Raw genomic sequence first — 21,105 nt, forward strand, 5'->3', positions numbered from 1 at the left:
CCCAACTGTAATTGCTCCAAGAGGGGAAAAGAGAAACATGTCAGAACATTTGAGTAACACCTAATTCAGCCCATGGTTATAAATAAAGCTGATGGTTGCTTAAAAACAAAAGTAGGAAAATATTATGGTTATATTATTCCTCAACAGCGCTTCCTACATAGGTGAACTTTATTACAGAGACAACACAAGTGAAAAGAAACATATAACAACTTTTTATGGTATTTTTATGTTATTTTATTTTTTTCGCAGTAAATAAAGTGGTTATGAGGCTCCAAGGAAAACGTCCCAGATGTTAGTGAGTTGTATGAAATTTAGTGGAAACAAGCTGTAAAAAACATAGTCATAAAACAGCCTGTCAATGCCACACATCTGGACAATGCAGCTGTATGTTCCCGCTGCTGTCATCACCCTAAGAAAACTCAATAGCCTTATTTCACCCCAATTAGGCTGCATACCAATGGAATCAGAATTACACAGGGAGGGGGTGTATTTTCACCAAGACAGACCCTCTCAAATTCCCTTCAAGAAGTTTTTATCTTTCATTCAAGGCTAGTGCCTCAGACACTAGTCACTTTGTAAACAGTACTCCAAACTGTTCCTCTTGATTTGCTATCTGTTAAATGCATTTTAATTTATTACTTTATAATAAGTAGTTGCTTAATGTTGCTTCTTTGTTTAAAACCTAAAAAAAAAATGACATTATACTGTGAGAACTGTGTGTCTGTTGACCTTTACATAAATCACAGAAGTTTTCTCCCTTCTAGTTTTATCTCATACTATAGCAGATATAACTTCATTCGAGGTCTTGGAACCAAATAGCTGTATGTTTTACTGAATGTTGTTTTACTGAATGTTGTTTTTCTGAAAGTGAAGCCATTTTGACCAAAGCATTGTACAATGCGAGCTAGCACTTCCTCATTGCAGCATGCAAAATGTGTGTCAAATGCACTATTAAAATTATGTAAGTAATAATTATTTTGTGGGGGTTTTTTTTTGTTGTTTTTTTTTTTCTCTGCAGGTGATAGAGGTAGCCAAAGCCATTCTGGATAGTGGTGCAGAAATTCCCATAACACTAACTGGAAAGCTGTTGAAATATCAACTGCTTTGTCTCAAACAGAAGGACCTTCAGAGAAGAGAAGCTGAAAAGAAGGTACTATAGTATGCCTTAGGGAGGATACTTAATTAACTTTATGAAGATGCTTAATTAACTTTATGAAGACACTTCCATTCTACTGCTGTTTGCATAAATTCAGCGTTCTCCTCATGCTTAACTTCGTAGATCTGTAACTGAAGAGAAATGTGAATAGAAATTTATCTTTTTAAGTCAATTAGATTTTGGAGAAGCAGCTCTCTACTCAAATGCAGGTAAGATGGGGGGGAAAAAAAAGAAAAAAAATGTTGTGCAAGAACTCTTTGCTAGAGTAGTAACGTCTCAGATGAGTCTTAGAACCAATAGAAAATAGAGCTAGAAACTGGGTTCAGCTGAATGTATCACTACTGAAGTAAAGGTGGGAGAGGTTATTACTTGGGAGGTATGAAGGACAGAGGCAGAGCAGCACTATGATGAAGTTATCATGAATCACCTCTCTGGAGGAAATTAGGAGTTATCTATTCCATCCTCTGGCACTAAGGCAGGAAAAAAATGCACACAAACTATTCCTGGCAGATGTTCTTTGAACCTGTGCTTTCACTTTTCTACAGCAATCAGTATTACTGCTCAACTATCTCTGCAACATGGCCATTTGGAAAAAGTTCCTAACCTTATCAGCCCTGCTCTAATTTAAACCCATTACTGCTTTGCTTCTCACTGTGTATGGGGACAAGTTGTTATCTTCATTCTGCAGAAATATATTACATATTTAACTAAAAAAACCCACAAATATACATCATGGCTTCTAGGTTTTGATTATGCTTGTTCCTCTCTTCTGAACTCTCTCCAAATAGTTTGTATCTTGAAGTCTGGTTCTCAGAACTGGGTACCACATTTTCCAGTGTTCCCAAAATTCACTTCCACATATTGTCCAGGATCATGCCTACTAGATCCAAGATTGCCTCCGTCAGATTACTTAAGCTTTCTAGGAGGAATTTCACCAAGCATGCACAGAATCACAATCAGATCAGATCTCTAACTGCTTTCTAATGTCTGTAATTAAAAAAATAGTTCTTGATACATTTCAACAACTTACTGAACAGTTGGTCTTTGCTATAGTCCTTTTCCAGCAAGCATTCATGCAGCTGAAGACCGTTACCAGAAGGTCATAAAATTGCTGCAATAGTTTGCACTGTTAATTGATCAAAAACTATGAAGTAAAATGTGATTATATGGAGACCTAAGCAGTCCATGCATATAAAAGACACAAGAAGAAAATGGTTTCATAGATGTTTTGTAGTTGAAAAGTCTGTAAATTTCTTTATCAGTAATTCTATTTGTGGGAGTAATTGGTGGATGAAGTATAGTGCACAAGTTCAAGAATCCTAAATGCTAGGTTATAAATTAAAGTTGTGTCTTGTTCCCGTACAAGTCAATTACAGAACCGATTAGCAAATGATAGTGTAAGCCACGGAAATATATAAAGAATCTGAGAAGAAAAAATGCATTTTCAAGCTGAAGAGAAATTGAGAGGCTGAAGCTACAGAGCAGACTTTTGTAATGAATGGAGAAAAAATTCCTTTTCTATTAGGTATCAGTCACTGCTGATAAGTAAACTGTTAAAACAAAAATTTGAAGTTTAAAGATTAGGCATGTCAATATTAAAAGGTAGCCTTTAGCTTTGATTTGGCAAGATTACTTTTGTAAGTATAATTTTATTTCCCTGGAGAATCTGAGGATAGTCAGTATTGAAGGTTGAAGAATCTCTGGAATTTACAGTTTCTCCTCTGTTTTAGCCAAGCAGTCTGGACAAAGTTGTCAGCTCCTCTGGATTATATTTATATCAAAGCGTGACAGGCAAACATGAGAGCAGCAGTTGAAGGACAAAGACAGAGTCAAGAATCAGGATGGTTGTTGGCTATGAGGATGATCTGCAGTACAGGACGGGCAGAAACTGGCTTTCAATTTAGAATTCCAACTCTGAATTGTCTGCCATAGAATTTTTAATCCTTTCCAAGTATCTTGTACAGCACAGGTTCCATTGCCAGCAACTAGGGGGTTGATACCAGGATTTACTAGCAGATCAGTTCTCAGAAAGCCAGCATAAATCTCCACTGTTTTTTAGAATAGATATCCATTAATAGAATGGATTGGCAGAAGTAAAACAGCAAGTGAATAAACAAAAATAAACCATTATGAAATTTCTGTATTTCAGTAGGAGCAGAAGCTTGTCATAAACTGACAGGTGTGTGCATTTAAACTAATATGCAGAAGAGAAGAAGCATCTCTGAATTAGAAAACTGTTTCAGGTAGTAAGATTCTGTAATATGAAGCTTAAAATAATAAAATTACAGAATATAAAGAAGCTAATGGAAGATTAGAAACTCCACGAAAAGCCACACCTTGTAGGGAAAGAGAAATATGACATTGAGGGGAAAAGGAAAGAGTCCTAGAAATGAGAGGTTTTTACTTCCTGAGGTATTAAGGTCAACTAGTGTTCTTTGTTGGAATCTTGGCAACTTCAGAAATGTCTTTGCTTATTTGAGACTTAATTACATAAAATGATACAGATGCAGTAGATAAAGCTGATGCGAACTTCATATCCTGATGATTGTATCATCTGTTTTCATGTGTTCATCCGTTTAGAATCAAAGTAGTACTATCAAAATCTTTGTTTTGAAATGTTGAAAGTGGAATAAATTAGAAAGAAAATAATGAAAGCATCCAAATCCCCCATTTCACAGCACAAATAGTTTTAAGAATCTCTGTTTCTACATTTTACAGAAAAGGAATGCATGAAGAAGGGAAAGCAGGAAAATTTTCTGCTTTGGTTTTGATTTTGAACTAAACGCAACTTCTACAGCTGGAGAGTCTGCTTTTCCAGCTGAATCTAGGCAAAGCAACTGTGTAGAGTCAACCACCCTATCTCATTTGCATGGAAAGCTTTTCTTGTTGCTTTAATAGCCTTTAAAGTGACACCAGCAGGATGGTAACAGTAAGTGAAGTTAATATGGTTTTATTGTATTTAATTTAGGTTTACAATCCTTAAATATTATTCTTGCATAGTTAGTGCATCATCCTGCTGCTGGGTAGAAATAAGGTGGAGATTTTCTTACTCTTACAACACCTTGCTTTACCTTAATTTATTTTTGATTATTTTAATTTTAGGCTGGCTCTGAGCTTTCTGGATTTATAGTGTGAGGCTTTGGGATACTTAAAAAATCTTTTTTCATTCTTTACTCTTAACAGACCTTAATCTAGGTGTTTTTGTTTGAAAATAATGAGAATGGCTGAGTAATATCCTGTGTGAAATGAGCACAAGACTCTTGGTTCTAGTTTATAGTAGACAGATATTTACATCAAAGAAAAATAGTGCTGGTACCATTTTACACCATACTCAAGAGTGTTAACAGAGATGCTAAATACTTAACAGAAATTGAATTTTTGTCTTATTTCCCTTCAGTCCAGGGAAGGTTTCTGGCTGATGCAAGTGTTGTAGTGGCAGTAACTAAAGCACAAGGGTCCTTTAGTTGTCTTTCTACCAGTTTGCATTTCATTAGTTTTGTAGGTATAATGTCTGCCTACCTCTCTGAGTTCCTTTTTAATGTGAAATCTTAGCACTATGATTTAGTAAGAATATAATAAACTAAATGCTGTGTTTGAGAAGGATAAAGCAGAGTGTTCAAGACAGCTTCACCACATCAACATTATAGTGGCTGAGAGGGAAAGTATTCAAATAAAAAAATTGAACCACTAAAATTTTACAGCAGTCTGCCCTTTGTCTGCACCAAGGCGACAATGAGAACTTAGTTTATTCTTCTTGTCAGGCAGAAGAAGAGCAACAAAAGGAAAAAGATGGAGGGCAAGAGAAAGCTAAACCTCCCAGAAAAGAGAACCTCTCTAGTGCCAAGACAGCTGAGAAAGAAAGGAAAGGAAAAAAGAAAGAAGTAGGCTTTCTAGCACCAGTCACTGTTAAAAAGGACACCCAACTGAAGCGACGGGGAGAAGTGGAAGAAGACAACAAATGCATCGGTATGTAAAAAACGTAGATTTACTCCTGATAAACTTGCTAGAAATCTTGCAACCTAGCTTTTCACCAAATACTTTGTTTTGTTCCATGTTGAAAAGCTAAGATCTATTTGGCAATATTAAAGCATTGCCACTTTGCATTTGAAGAGGGCACTGTGTTCGGCTCAGTATTAGGACAAATTGCACAGTCCAAGAAATAAAGATGAGGTATATGTAGCATGTCAACATCAAAAATGTTTTAGCATGTGTAAGACTAAAAGAAAGTGCCAAAAACAAAACCTTTCTTACAGAAGGATTTCAGAATAACTAAACGCATTTGTGTCAGTATCCCAAGGCAGCTTTCTCCTTGTAGTATAAAGTATAACAGATCTGCCATTGTCTGGGATGAAGCCAGGTTCTGTACAAAGAGCAATATGATTTCATTTACTGTACAAACATGTGGATAGAACTGAGACCTGAAGAAATCTACTCCAGAAATGAGCTATACAGTGTAAGGAATAATATACTAACTAGTGCTGAGAAAATCTTTATTCTTAATACGTAGCACCCATGGTTACAAATTTCACTAGAACAAAAAATATTGGAGAATGTGCATAGCTCTCCTCATTAGATCACAGTTACATTTAATTTGGACCGTAATGTGTTTGAGCGACATCTACATAAACAGGATCTCTCCTGCTGGAGAAGCACTTGGTGATTTTTGGATGCATTATGTGTACCTTCTACTCCCTGGTTGAACTGCTGCAGGCTTTCCTCACTCTTTCATCAGACCTCTGTTTGCATCTCAGTTGAGATCAATGGTACTCTTCAAGCATTTAAAAAGCATTGGTCCAGGTGTTTAGAGCAAATCTTGAATCTAGCGAAGCTGCCAAAAATACACAAGAATAGAACAGTAGCTATCTCTGCATAGCTCCTCGTTTTTCAGATAAGCCTTGGCATAGCCATCATTCTTTCAATAATTTTAAGGTTTTTCAGTGCCTGAAATAAGTTTTCAAAGGAACGTTCATGCTTGTAAGAATCCAAGCTGAAATAATGCAGAGAACTCATGTTATCTTATAAATTGGTACAGAATGTACAGTAGAGAGTGGCTTTGAGTGTGTTCCATTAGGACCTGTAGAAACAATTCTACCAGCTCCAACATTTTTTCTCCCTACTGCCTTGAGACGTGAGCAGAAAACATCAGGTACCTGTATAAGATACCCGTGCATTGTTGCCTTGTTAGTCACAGCTAATGAGAAGACAAAGTAAGGAAAATACAAGTTACTTCCAAAAACCAACAGCCATGAAAAGTATCCTTCTTTAGTATGCTTTGTAGCTTTATATCATGAACTACTAGTACTGCTGTTAAACTATGATATTATTCACTGGGATTTGTCTCATTAGTCCCAAGGATATTTACAAAATAGCAATAGTTGCAGATTGCCTCCAAGGAGAAGTTGTTGAGGTATTATATGCTTGGTCACTCGTGCTGTATTTGATTTTACAGTCATGACTGTGCAGAGCTGGAGCCATTCTGAGAAATTTACCACATTCACTGTGCATCCGCACAGTTAGGCTTAACAAAAACCAAATTTATTCTGATTCATACAAAAAAATTGTATTCAGTGGATTAATTTCCAGTCTGAAGTATACATGGATATATATCTCTGGTCCAGCTAAGGAACTACCTAACAATGGAGAAGGGAATCTGACCTTGCTACTTCATTTAGTTGTGCTGAGGAAGACAGTGAGGAGGAACCTATAGCCCCCTAAGAAGGGGCAACACCCCGCAAACCCTTCACCCTTGGCTACAGGAAAAACACAACTATTGTTTTATGGAGAGGTAATTGTTTCTTCATTCTTCCTGACAGTTCCACCTAGAAGTCCATATCAAGAGAAAATTAAGTCAACTATTGCCAAAACTTCTGGAGATCGTTCTAAATGCACATTAAGTGTGGTGAAACAACTGTGTCAGTAATTTCTGTCCTTCCTCAAGAACATGGCAATTGAGGTTCTGAAGTACCTCACACTATGCTTTTGTTTTGTGCCTTGGGACAAAGTGGTGCCAGCTCTACTTCTTGGTATCAAGAACATGTACATCTATGAAACTTTTCTACCAGGAGCGTAGTACTTCATGCATTTTCCGTATTTTATGAGAGTGAGCAAAAGACATGAAGATCCTTAAAGTTGATATAGTGAAATTTTTTTTTCAGCATTCTTGGCCACTCTAATATAGCTGTATCAAGAAAAAAAAAAAGCCAAAAGAGAAAAATGCCCCAATTTTCACTTAAGAGTAGTCTGAGCTATTGCTTATATATGACAATGTCTTGAACTCAAAGGCAATCTTTATCTGTTTCTAGTAGCTAACAGTAATTTTATCATTCACCCCTAGTATGTTATCACCTTTCTGAAATTGAATATTTCTGCTTTTGAGTAATCTTGAGATTACTTGCATTGATGGCTTTCATCATTTAAATATGAACTAGTCATTGATTATTAGAGCTGACTAATTATTATTAACTTGTCATGGTTATTAGCATAATCATAAGTATAACTCTTGAATGGCAGGCACTCTTATCAGCATTGGAATTTTGGGATCTCTGTAAGACACTATGCAGACATCTGTCTTTTTTGTTAGAAATCATTAATGCTCAGTAATTTTATGTGCTCATGGTTTTTTTTCCTGCAGTAACTGAGGCATCAAAATGTGTAGTTCAGTTTCAATACTAGCACTGATATAATGGACTAGTTTTCTTCTGGTTTTGATTTTGCTTTTGCAATATATATACTGGGCTGTGGTGGCTGCTTCCTCAGTCAGTCTTTCTCCAAATTCATAAGTTCTTTTATATTTACCTAATGTTACAATAAGAGGAGAGACAACAGTGTTGCCAGCCTGCTGCTCCGGGTGGTAGCAGCATTTGCGCAGCCCTGGCTATATACCTGAAGACAGGCAGATGTCAATGCCAGGATACCTTTTTTCCTATCCTTTTTTCTCCCATGGATGAATGAGTCCCGTGAGCTAAGGAGTGCCCAAAAGACACTTAAGTGTGTTGTGTTAGTAGGCATAAGGAAGAATCTCAATGCTAAATAGGATATAAACCCATATTTTCTTGTTAGTGCAGGATCTGCATTAATTGTATATGTTCCATAGTCAATGGAGAGATACTAGAACTTCAGCAGGCAGTTTCTGTTGTCTTAAGGTAAATAGCCATGCTGGATGAATTAAATCACCTGATACCTGTCTGAATACCTATATTTCTGCATGGGCAGTAAAGGGAATCTCTGCAATTAAATTGGACTAGAGTCAAGCTTCTAGGCAGCTTGTTTTTACTTACATAATGTTTTGCATTGGTACTGAAACATTGTTATGCATATATCTACAGAAGTAATAAGCCCAAACGGAGCAGGCACTCAATGAAACTTCTCATCTGTACTTTAGGATTAATTTGGATATGCCCCTTGCCAGCTGAAAGAGCTAGTGTGATCTGGTATTGCCAGCTGATAAGGGTTTGACAGGAGTCCATCTAGCAAGCATGAACCTGTTGGGCAGGCAGCACTCACCAGTGAGTGAGCTCATACCTACAGCTAATCCTTCAAAACTGTTACAGTTAATATCATCTCTCAGCTAAGACACTGTAGCTTATTCTGTGTGGGCTCCCTGGCCAGCTTTCTGCTGAATGAAATAGGATAGCTTAAACTACCATTAGAGCATGTGAGTATGTCCTGACACTAAATTCCTTTAAGAGAAGCAACTACAGAAATGCTGCTACAACTAGCATTCTGGTTATAATCAGGTTCTCCAGTTTTTCTCCTGGTGCTTCTCCAAACAAGTTTTACTTCTGACTTATATTCTTCCTGCTGAGTTCTAGGTGGTTTCCTACAGAAAACTTCAGTCTAATGCATGTGATATTTTGAAATTTATGTGTAATTATCCCAATGAGATTATAAAAGAACTGTTTCTCTGACCTTAATTTGCAATATCACTGTATAGTCAAGAAAAAAATGAATTTTGTTTAACTGTTGAATGTCCTTGCTCTAATCTGGTTTTATTGTGTTTTGAACAGATGATGAACCAGATGATGGTGCCCATCATTACTTTATAATTTTGGATTTCCATAACCCTCAGCTGTTGCCTGTGATGTGTGATCTTGGGATTAACATTTCAAGTGTAATTAGAATTTCTTCTGAGAATTATAAACCATTGCAGACATACTTGGAAGCAACTAAACTTCAGGAACAATTTTTACTTTCACCTGAAGGTAATCTGGTCATAAGAACAAAATTTGTGTAGAAAGGGGACTGTTTTTTATCCAAGTAAAGACTATTCCTGCTGTGCTTTTTCTCTCTGTGCCTTGTGTTTGTGCAGGTTACCTGTGAACAGCTGTGTTTGCCAGTGCAAAAATGGTATTACCATTTATTGGTTTGGTCACCAAACCAGATGGTTTGTCAGTGCAAAAACTTGACTCAGCTGGACAGTGGAAAGAGGGACTGACTAAGCAGGCAGTGGTTCCAGCCATAGTTTTCCATAGTAGCCACCAAAGAACAACATTTTATCAAATGCATATTTCTGTCAGTCATTAGCTAGGAAGGTGTTTTGCTAAGCAAACTTGGTTCATTTGGTAATTTCAGGGGAAGTGCACAGCTGGCTACTTTGGGGCTGTGGCTCCGGCCAAATACGCCACAGATTAACACCCTGCAATTGTACTCAGCTGCCCCCAGGCTGTAACACCTCTCTTGACAACAGGCTAAATATGAGTCATTAATGAAAGCTAACCATACTGAGCTGTAGTAACATAGCCAGTAGATCAAGGGAAGTGGTTGTTGCTGGTTACTTTGCTCTCATGTGACCAGAGATCTGAGCTCCTCGGTACAAGAAAGATACTAATAAACTTGAGTGAGTCCAGCAGACAGCCACTCTGTAAGGAGCAGCTGAAGGATCTTGGCTTACTTGATCTGGAGAAGAGAAGGCTTATGGGCCACCTCATAGCATCCTTCTAACACCTCTGAGAAGGTTACCAAGATCACAGAGCAAGACTTTTTCCAAGTACCTCAGTGAAGAGCGGTTGTGGTCATGAATGGCCTTTGGAAATCCCAGGCCCCAGAGACAAGGGGAAAATCTGGAGCAAGTAAGATATATCCTTGGTGGAAGAGGATCAGGTCAGGGAATACTTAAGCAAGCTAGAGACATGTAAGTCCATGGGACCTGATGGGATGTACCCATGAATGCTTGAGGGAGCTGGCTTGGATGTGACTGTGAGGCTGCTCTCAATAAGTCTTGAATTATCATGGCAATTGGAAGAGGTGCCTGAGGACTGGAGGAAAGCCTCACCTCGATGCCTGGGAAGCTGATGGAACAGCTAATCTTGGAAGCAATTTCCCAGTACATGAAGGACAAGTGTTGGGTCAGTCAGCATGAATTCACCAAGGGGAAGTCATTCTTAACCAATCTGATAAAGTCTATGATAAAATGACTGGCTTGGTAGATAAGGGGAGAGCAACGAATACTGTCTGCCTTGACTTCATCAGGACCTTTAGAACTGTCTCCTCATAAAGAAGCCGATGAAGTATGGGTTGGATAAGCAAACACTGAGGTGGACTGAAAACTGGATGAATGGCCTGACCCCAAGGGTAGCGATCAGTGGTATGAAGCCTAGTAACTAGTGGTGTACCCCAGGTAGCAATACTGGGTCCACTCCTGCTCAGCATCTTCATTAATGATCAGGATAGTGGAGCAGAATATACCCTCAGCAAGTACCCTGATGATACAAAACTAGGAGGAGTAGCTGAAACACCAGGGGGTTGCTCTGCTGTTCAGAGGGTCCTGGACAGGCTGAATAAATGGGCTGGCAGGAACCTCATAAAATTCAACAAGGGCAAGGGCAAAGTCCTGTACCTGGGGAGGAATAACACCATGCACCTGTTCATGATGGGGGCTGACCAGCTGGAAAGAGGCTTGGCAGAAAAGAACCTGGGGAAGGCGGTGGTGAACACCAAATTGAACATGAGGCAGCAGTGTGCCTTTGTAGCAAACAAGGTATCCTGGGCTGTGTCAGGTCAAGGGAATTGATCCTTCCTTTCCTACTTAGCACTGGTGAGGCCATACCTGGAGTCCTGTGTCCAGTTCTGGGCTCCCCAGTACAGGAGATATATGAAGCTACTGGAGAGAGCCCATCAAATGGCCACAAATATGTTTAAGGGACTGGAGCACCTCTCATGTAAGGAGAGGCTTAGAGAGCTGGGAATGTTTACCCTGGAAAAGAGAAGGCACACAGGGATCTCATCAAAGTGAGAGAAGTGGAGTTGTACCAGATGCCCTTCAAAGGTCCCTTCCAACATCAACCGTTCTGTGACTCTGTAACTGAAATAAAAGATTCTGTCAAGATATAGGGTGGGCAGGAATTACCCCAAAGACAGTCAAGCATTGCCTGTAGAGGTTGTGTGATCTCTGTCTTTGGAGATTTTTCAAGACTGAGCTAGCTAAAGCCCCAAGCCTTTTGTCTTGAATTTCATGTTGATTATACTTCAAGTAAGAGATTGAGGTCCCTTCCAACCTGAATTATTTTAAATCTAAGTCAAAATCTGGTGATAAAAAAGCATAGGGGAGAAAATTGAGTTGTTAGCCGTAATTGTTCATACATGTGTTTTTTGACTAATAGTTATGGTTCTAATTATAACTGTGCATATTGACTTTCTGCAGTGTTCTCTGTGGTGCTGGGAAATCCCTTGAGATGGATTGTGACACTGTTGAGATAGCATGAGCAACCCAGTAAATGAGAGGAATGGTGTCCAGGGTATGTTGAGCAGGGGAGAGGATTATGAGGATTGTTTATGTTGGAGTGCTGAAGGGCATAGATGGGATGTTGTGACTCACTGCCATTCTGACCACTGATGAATACAAACCATTTATCTATAGTGTTGTGCAGGCAGAACTATCTCAGCATGCCATTTCTTCCTTTTCATTCATGTTGACAGAATGAGTTGCTCATATTGCTTCGTGGCAAATGCTACAGGTTAGATTGTGTGGGCACTAGGGAATCTGTCCTGAAAGGTGCCAAGGTGAGTTAATACGAATCACATAGATTTAACCTTTTAAGAGTTAGGCAATCACAGACCAACTGATGGACTCAAGGAACTAATGTCATGTTTGAATTTGTCTGATGAGCAATCTTATCTCTGGGAAAAGAATGAGAGGAAAACATAATTTCCAGCTTATAGTTTTGTTAGAACTTGTAAAATTTGAAGGTAATGTCTTAGTAGAAAGTAGTTGAAAGTGCAGAGAGCAGGAAGCATGGGTTTATTTTATTTGCAACACCTGCTGGGGGTGAGGGGGCAGGGGCAAGTTTCCCCAAATATTTCCAAAGTTATATTATCTTTTCTTTGTCTTGTACATAAGACATCAGTAAACTTAAATAAGTAGTAAGTAAAATTTGTGAGGAAATAAATATGCATGGTAGTATCATGTATAAGTATTATAAGTATATATAGTATTATAAGTAGTATTATAGGTAGTAACGCAAGTTTTCCCCATTACTAAGAAAGGATAGGTTGCATAGCAAGAAAACAGCTTGGCTAAACCATGCATTCTTTGTGGACCTCTGATATAAGGATGCAAGGCTTTTGGTACTCCTTGCTGTCATGTGTGTTGTGGGTGATTAATCTGTTTTCATTACAAATACCATTGCAGATAGGTGCTAGTTATAACTAACCATAATTAATGCTGGTAGCATTTGGTGGTGGTAAATAGCTCATTTTCCAAGTGGCAGCCTGTCACTAGTGGAGTCCCCCAGGGATCGATATTGGGCCCAGTGTTATTCAACATCTTTATGAGTGGTCTGGATAGTGGGATCAAGTGTAGCCTGATGAAGTTTGCGGATGACACCAAGTTGAGTGGGGAAGTAGACACTCCAGAAGGGAGAGCCACTCTGCAGGAAGATCTGGATAGGCTGGAAGAGTGGGCCAACAAGAACCTTATGAAGTTCAACAAGGACAAGCGTAAGGTCATACACCTGGGAAAACATAATCCAGGAGTGCAGCACAGACTGGGATGCACCTGGCTGGAGAGCAGCTCTGTGGAAAGGGACCTGGGGGTCCTGGTGGACAGGAAGCTCAACATGAGCAAACAGTGTGCTGCTGTGGCCAAGAAGGCCAACAGGATGCTAGGTTGCATCAAAAAGGGCATCAGCAGCAAACATAAAGAGGTCATTATCCCGCTCTACTCAGTGCTTGTCAGGCCACACCTGGAGTACTGTGTACAGTCCTGGTCCCCGCTATACAAAAGAGATGTGGACAGGCTGGAAGGGGTCCAGAGAAGGGCCACCAAGATGATCAAAGGACTGGGAAGCCTGCCATAGGAGGATAGGCTGAGAGAACTGGGTTTGTTCAGCCTTGAGAAAAGAAGGCTCAGAGGGGATCTCATCACCATGTACCAGTACTTAAGGCGTAGTTACAAAGAAGATGGAGAGTCCCTTTTTACACAGAGTCACATGGAGAGGACAAGGGGAAACGGACACAAGTTGCTCTTGGGGAGATTCCGATTGGACATGAGAGGGAAATTTTTCACAGTGAGGACAGTCAACCATTGGAATAGTCTCCCCAGGGAAGTGGTTGACTCGGTCACATTGGACACTTTTAAGAGTCATCTGGACAGGGTGCTGGGCCATCTTGTTTAGACTGTGCTCTTCCTAGGAAGGTTGGACTAGATGATCCCTGAGGTCCCTTCCAACCTGTGATTCTATGATTGTGTAGCAGAAAGATTCAACTTCAGATTGTGGAGGGATAGGTAAAATTACCAAGTGCTACTTAAGTAAGGGAGAGAACTTTTCAGATCAGCTGATTCAGATTAATTTAAAATATATTCTGTTTAAGGATCTGCCTGCCATTCTCAGTTATATTTGAGAACCTATAAAGAGCAAGTGAGATAGTGGAAAAAGAGCTGTGAGGAAAAGGGGAAGGAACATAAATAGCCTAGGCGATGTAATATGCTTAATTTCTGTGTCTGGAAAAATACTGGAACAAATAATTTATAACCACTTAAAAGGAAGATGAGGAGATGAATAGCAGCTAGAGATTGCTGTTCAAGACCAAATCATGTCAGACAAGTTTAATTTCCTTACAAAACGAAGTACTGGCCTTCTGAGCAGAGGAGTAGTCTGTTGTATATTTGGGTTTTAAGAAGGCTGTTTCACATGGCCCACAGTGAGCAAGGTAGGTCTACATAAATATATAGTAGGTGCAGTTTCATTCAAAAATCTTGGCCTCTGTAGAGTAAATGTTAAAGGTTTATTATCAAATAGAAGGATGCATGGAGCAGACTCCAGGGAATTGGTGTTGGGTCTGGTATTATTTGATATTCTCATGGATATTGGAATAAAGGGGTGTGGTTCAAAAGTAAAATGTTCTTGACAGAATAGAGAAGAATAATCTGTAAAAAGGACTATTCTGTTTAATATGGGCAATATAGTATGCTTATATAGGAACAATTAAATGTACAAATAAAACCAAGGAAACATGGCTAGGTGACAGGTTTGAAAAATAAGCTATCATGCTGACTTCAAAAATGAACATAGGTCAGCGATATCACTATGCCACTAAAAATCAAATACCATCTCCAGATTATAAATGAGAATATGTCCTAAAAAATACGTGAAGTAATCTTATGCAACTCAATAGTGAGGTAAAAAATGTGTGCCAATCAGAAAAATTCCAAATTATGGGAAAGCTAATTATTAGGGTTCTATAAAATTTTACCTGTGAGGAAAAAAAAAAATTGCATTGTTAACCTTAAGTTTAAGAACAGAAGGCTGAATGATGTAGCGGAGAAATTATAAACGTTTTCGAGTTTGTAAGAAGCTAGAACAGAAAATGGTGAGTTTAAATTGTAGTAGAGAAAATAAAATTTAGCAGGAAGAAACATTCTACAGGTGAGGTTAGTGAAGTACTGAAGTAGACAGTGTAGGAGTACTATTGTGTCTTTGAGGCTTTTAAGGTCATATTAAGACAAACATTTGTCAGCAGCAAATACAGGTATAGTCAATTGTGCCTTGGAGTAGGTATTAACTCAAGTATTTTGTAGTTGAATGACTTACAAAATAGATCATGGTTGATAATTTCAGTAATATATAGAGGTACTTTTAGAAAGGAAGACAGTAACCTGTAAATGCAATTATGTTACAGCGTTTCTGTTGTTCCTAGCATGAAAGCACATGAATCATGGATTAGGGACCACAGCTTTCATGTCCTTTTCCTTCCCAGGTGTTTGCATCCCCTAATGGCTTTCATTTTGTGATGTTACCAAGTCAAGCACTACTATTACCCTTTCATATGGTTAGTTTTCTGTTCCTCCAATCACTCTACTACTAATTCAGCTTTTCTGCACGCTAATGAGAGAACTCGGACCAATCCTGACAAAATGGAATTAATTTTTCTCCATTTCTGCTGGAAATGTGTGACCTGACACATCCTAGTGGTTCTAGGATTTCTTTTTCCCAATGATTGTTCAAAGTCACTGTGCAATGTGTTAGTATATACTAACTGCTTTTCTTCCATGGTTATATGATGATAACAGATTTTATGTGTTAGTATATACTAACTGCTTTTCTTCCATGGTTATATGATGATAACAGATTTTATGTGTTAGTATATACTAACTGCTTTTCTTCCATGGTTATATGATGATAACAGATTTTTGTTGCTGTTGTTCCAAAATCATGTAGTATGCTGCTGGGTACTGCCTCATTTCTATTAGTGGGACTTCAAGGTAATTCAGTTCCTCTGTGGGGTTGTGCCAAATCTCTTCTGTATTGACAGTTTCTCCCAGCTCCTGCACCTTCTTTTGGGTTTACCCATGAACACGTTAATTCATTCTGAGAGGGTTTACATGATGAAAATATACTTGAGGAAGGAAAAGCCTTAGGACTGCAGGTAAAAGAATTAAGAGGGGATGCAGTAGACAAGGGTAGAACATCTGATCCTGGCAAGCCATGATGTTTCTATGAAAGGGGAAGCCTAAGTGTCATTCACATTTTAATGTGTTTTTTATTATTAAACTATGGGGTGGAGTTAGTAAAATGTTGTTATTCTGTTGTAAAAGAGGAATGTCTAGCTACAATGCTATTAATACAGTGCCATTCACCTTTCATGCAAAAATGCAGAGATTAATCCATTGGCCTGCTCAAGCAGGGGGGTTGGACAAGATGATCTCCAGAGGTCCCTTCCACCCCCTGCCATTCTGTGATTCTGTGACGGAGCATAGGACTGTTTAAGATCAAGGGGCCGTCTAGGCCAGTGATCTGTCTCCAGAAGTGCTCACAAACTGATGCCCAAGGGAGGGTGAAAGAAAGGAATGGAAGGAAAAGGAAAAGAGTAGTAGGGAAAGCATGTATGTAACTTCTCAATGCATATATCACCTAGCCACTGTTTATTTTCATGTCAGGGGATTTTCCTGATCCTGATGTGGTTTTGTCTTTTTAGCAAAGCTCAACAGATTTACCTTGTTTGTTTTCTAAAGTACTTGTTCAGTCTTCCCTTGAACTCATGAGAATGTCTTATACCTACAGGATCTTTTGGCAGAGTTCCCAGGTCTCCTGCCCAGTTTCTAGAGTCACTTAACAGGACATATCTTCCAAATCATGATAAAACTATTTTATAAGTTAATTGGCGAACATTTCTGATGGCTGCTACAGGAGGCATATATGACTTAGAAAACCTTAAGGAGATGAGCATTTTTGGAAGAATCCACAGCCTCACTGATTTGTTTTGTTTTAAACCCATGGGGATACTAGAATTACACAAGTGAGGTATTTGGCCTTCATACATAGGTTTTGGAAGTGCTGACCATCCATAAGTCCAGATGAAGGCAAGTCACTGCAAGTTTAGTGTCCTTACATCTCTTAAACTAGGCTACAAAAACTATGGTTGATCTTGGATTCCAGAGTGTGATTGTAAGACTGGAATTGAGAACTTAGGTTTTTTTCTGTAGCTAGAGCACCTTTGAAAACTGATCATTACTACGCAGTAAAAACAGAAATAATACAACTTCTACGCTTGCAATTCATAGTCATACTATGCCTTAATTTCCTTTCAGTCCAATTTCTACACCGATAAAATTGTGATAATAACGCTTGCTTACCCTATACTTAAGGAACAGGTTCATCAAGGTAGTGCTGGCAGATTTGGAAAAGTGCAACCTGGGATTTTTATATCTCCTAGTTTTCAAATACTCAACGCTGTTGTTTAGCTTGGGGCGGGGGGAAGAGGTAAGGGGGTGGTTCTGGTTTTGGCTTTTTTTTCCTTCTAAAAGAGCAACTGTGTTTTACTGAGGCTTTATCTTCCTGGACTTGTCAGGTTTTTGCTGAGACTCTGAAGATGGGATTATATTAACATATGGAAAACTAATATATGATTTGTGCTTTCTGTAAGGAGGCATTGTACCATGATTTATCTAATACTTATAAATGTTAGTTGTAGAAGCAGAGAAAAGAAAGAAAGATGAAGCTATCAAAGACTTGGAAACATTTTGGAGATACCTGGAGCCACTTCTGAACAGTGGAAAGCATGGATCAAGTCTCTTCAATGTTGCCAGACTTCATCACCTAGTTAAGGAGAGTGCCTTTCCCCCTGATTGGTCTGACAGAGAAATGTTGGTCAGTAGATTCTGCTTTCACAACGCGTGACATGCATTGTGGTTTGTTAACATTTAAGACCAATTTAGAAATGACAGGAATTTTAGCTTAGTCTTCTGTGAAACAGAATCAGAGTAGTTAGTATATTTCCTATGTATCCAACAAGTTTATTCATCATGTATTCACAAGGAGTCCCGTGACTAAAAATACCTGACTTGGAGTTTCTTAATATTGTAGGCCACAGCAGCAGAGTTTTAAAACAGTTTGAGGTATAAAATTTTTTCAGCATCATTACATAGACCCAATTTGGATCTCATTACAGGGTCAGATGTCAGTATGAAATAACAGAAAAATTTTGTCCTCATAACAGCAGGTCTACTCACTGTATCTCAGAACCGTCACATGAGAACAAATTAAAATGAATGCAGGAATGCTTTTTGTTATAAAATGTTGTTTTAGCATACCCAGTACTGCTTCTTTTTGCCCAACCCAAAACATGGCTCTGGCTCATTACTCATTATAGCCTGCTGAGTCAGGCTTATTACCGGGCACTGGAAGAGAAAGTGAACCATTAGAAATTTTTTCCAACCTAGGCTCTCAAGTCTAGTGAGGTACAAAGTCTACTATTTTTCAATCGACAATGACAGCAGTAAAAAATATAAACTGCTAAAACAAAAGAAAGTAACATGCCATGATTTAACCTACTGGTTTTTTAGTCTATATTATTAGGGTTAAAGGATAGGCTACACACTCCTAACACTTATTTATAGTACATTAAATCCTGTATATAAACAGTCTGGTGAGCTGGGAAGTACCCTTGATCCAGAAGGGATCAGAACAGAGTTTAGCTAAATCCACAGTGGTTTCCAAGGCATGCATTAAAAATGCCTCAGTTGTGGAAACGTGTTGGGTTGCTGTTTATAACATTACTTATCTTTATACTCTTGATCGTGAAATCATAGGTGGATAGAGTAAATCTGTTCTAGTGGACTTCGTGGAGTATGAGTCCTAGCTTGCTGCATCCCTGAAGTCCAAGGTATGCAGAAGGAAAACTCGTGTGACAAGTTGTTAGACAATGATAGGAAAGATAGAGTATTATATACAGCAAGTAATTGCCATGTTCAAATAATTATTTCTAAAGGAAAATATTAAAATTTTTTCCTTTGTTGAAGACTCACTAGTGGTTAGACTCAGAGAACTTTTGACAAGCATCTGTGTCTGTCATGAGAAGAGAGAGCAAGTAAATTGAATCACATAACTGAAATTATACATGTAATAAGGCTATACATATAATGTGGCTAAACTTTGCATATGTCCCATTGAGTAGAGCCAGGTTGTGTTACTTGTAACTGTGTAAAAGTTCTTGTTTTGTTTAAAAGATTGTGCATTCAAAACACTCCAATAATTTAACTGGATTTTTAGTGTGTAATATATGAATGGAAGGTTTTTTAATAGCCCATTTTTCAGAAGAGTATTGAATTGGAAGAACAATGGTGCAAGAATATTATCTCTGAAAATTCTGGTTTTCACAAATTTTCACAAATAGAACTTCTGTCCCAATATCTCCTCTAGTCTTTAAATGTTATGAAAACTGAGACAAGTATTCCATAACTGATCATTGATTTGTGGTGCTTGTTTTAAAGCACCATAAAGAAGTTCTGAGTTGAAGAATGCAGATGCTTAATACTTCTTAAGGGTCAGTTAATATACTTAGTCCTTAATGATAGTTGTGCTTCTTCACCATGATTCATTTTAGGACACTTAAAATCGAGACATCCAGTGTTGATAGCCACCTCTTAAGAGGCAAACTTTTTAATGCAAGAGATTTCCCCTACTTTCCCAAAAGTGAAATAATCACTCATAGAAGCGCTGTTGATGGAAATTGTCTAAAAAATTATAATAATTTCATTTTTTCCACAATGTCTAGGATGTACAGGGAAAGAATACATCCATTAAAGGCACTGAAACTTGAGTGTGGTAAATGGTCTTAGATAGGGTTTTGGTAATTGAAAGCGTTTCACATTTAAAATAGAAGTTGGTTTTATTCTTTTTATTGCACCCATGCCTTGGTGAAAAACACAATACACCACGTCAAGAACCTTGACTTTTTCCTTGTCAGACTTCTGGAGATACAGCACTCTCCCTTTGGGCGTTGGGCTGGTATGCTGACATTCCTTTGCTTGCACAACTATGGAATTCATAGTTCAGTACTTGAGGCTTCCCTTGTTTTAAAAGGGCAACAGAAAGAAAGAAAATAATATGAGATGACATTTATTAGTTGAGTTTTGGCTTGTTTGTGGTTTTTAAAATTATTTTTATTCTTCTAGGGCAGGAGAATAGTTGACCTTGAAAATAAGCTGCAGGTTGATCACCAGTGGAAACATGAACATATGATATAATACAATTATTTCAAGTTACCTCTCCTGTTCCTTCCTATCAAAAAAAAAAAACAACCTTAAATTCTGGTTGTAAGAGACCAGAGCTTGAATAGTTACTGTTAGGACAAGTTAGACTTTATAACAATGAAAGCAGTTGGGCAGTACTCGGTCCATACTGCGGTGTGGCATTGTTCAGGCAAATAAAGATGAGGAGGCCTTGTTTTCTTAGAATAACTCTATAAAATGTTTTGAATTAGTGGAGAAAAAAAATCCCTTGCAAGATTTTTAAACAGTTGTAGATCTGCTAGTTAGAGAGCTAATGACTCACGTGGCTAATTTACATGACACTTTTGTATGCAAACTTCATCCTTTGTATCTGATTTTCTGTCATAGCTTGCATTTGGCACTGCACTGTTTGAAAGCATTGCGTGTTTAATGTATGACTGCCTGGACTGGAGAAGACAGCATTGTAATTACTTGGAAAACACCAAATTTATTAATGTGCCTGCATTATCAGAGAGCAAATCGACACAACCTCCTGTAACTGAGGCAAGGATCCTTTGTGCTTTACCATGCTTCTTGTAGAGAATAACTAGTTATAGGCTAAAATTGCCTGACTTTAATTATGTGCTCAGAAATTCACCTTGGACCATCACTCCATGTGTAATTTTTTTGTGAATGAAATTGGGATTTTTGTCTTCAGCATTTAAAACCTAAAAAATTGGGAAAAAAATAGCAGAGCATTGGGGAAACAAAGGAAAATTTGAAGGATCATACAGGTGCCGGCATAAAGTATCACAGGTGTAAAAATTACTTAAATAGCTTCAGCTGACACCTTCTTATGTCTGGAAAATCACTATGCCTGCATGGAGCTACTACATCTTGTTGCAGATCTGTGAACTATCCAAAAAAGATTATTAGTTCTATCCATGATTTGTTTTGGGGTTTGGTTTTTTTTTTTGTTTATGGTAGACAGAAGCTTAAGTGGGCAGAAGAAAGTGTCTTATAG

The 21,105-nt window shown here is 38.3% G+C and overlaps 1 protein-coding gene across 4 annotated transcripts in view; it reads left to right on the forward strand.

Moving 5' to 3' along the window:
* The window catches only part of SPAG17 (sperm associated antigen 17), a 115,499-nt gene that overhangs the window by 23,243 nt on the left and 71,151 nt on the right, over window positions 1-21,105 (forward strand). For all 4 annotated transcript variants that reach the window (XR_010375159.1, XM_064465217.1, XM_064465226.1 and 1 more), the window contains exons 4-8: window positions 1,019-1,150; window positions 4,918-5,122; window positions 9,163-9,357; window positions 17,558-17,739; window positions 20,490-20,645. Coding sequence is in view for 3 of the 4 variants with exons in the window: in XM_064465217.1 (XP_064321287.1) it covers window positions 1,019-1,150; window positions 4,918-5,122; window positions 9,163-9,357; window positions 17,558-17,739; window positions 20,490-20,645 (870 nt within the window). In the remaining variant the exon portion in view is untranslated. The remainder of the gene's footprint in view (window positions 1-1,018; window positions 1,151-4,917; window positions 5,123-9,162; window positions 9,358-17,557; window positions 17,740-20,489; window positions 20,646-21,105) is intronic.

The sequence above is a fragment of the Phalacrocorax carbo genome, chromosome 1 (genome assembly GCF_963921805.1).
Source record: "Phalacrocorax carbo chromosome 1, bPhaCar2.1, whole genome shotgun sequence".
NCBI lineage: Eukaryota > Metazoa > Chordata > Aves > Suliformes > Phalacrocoracidae > Phalacrocorax > Phalacrocorax carbo.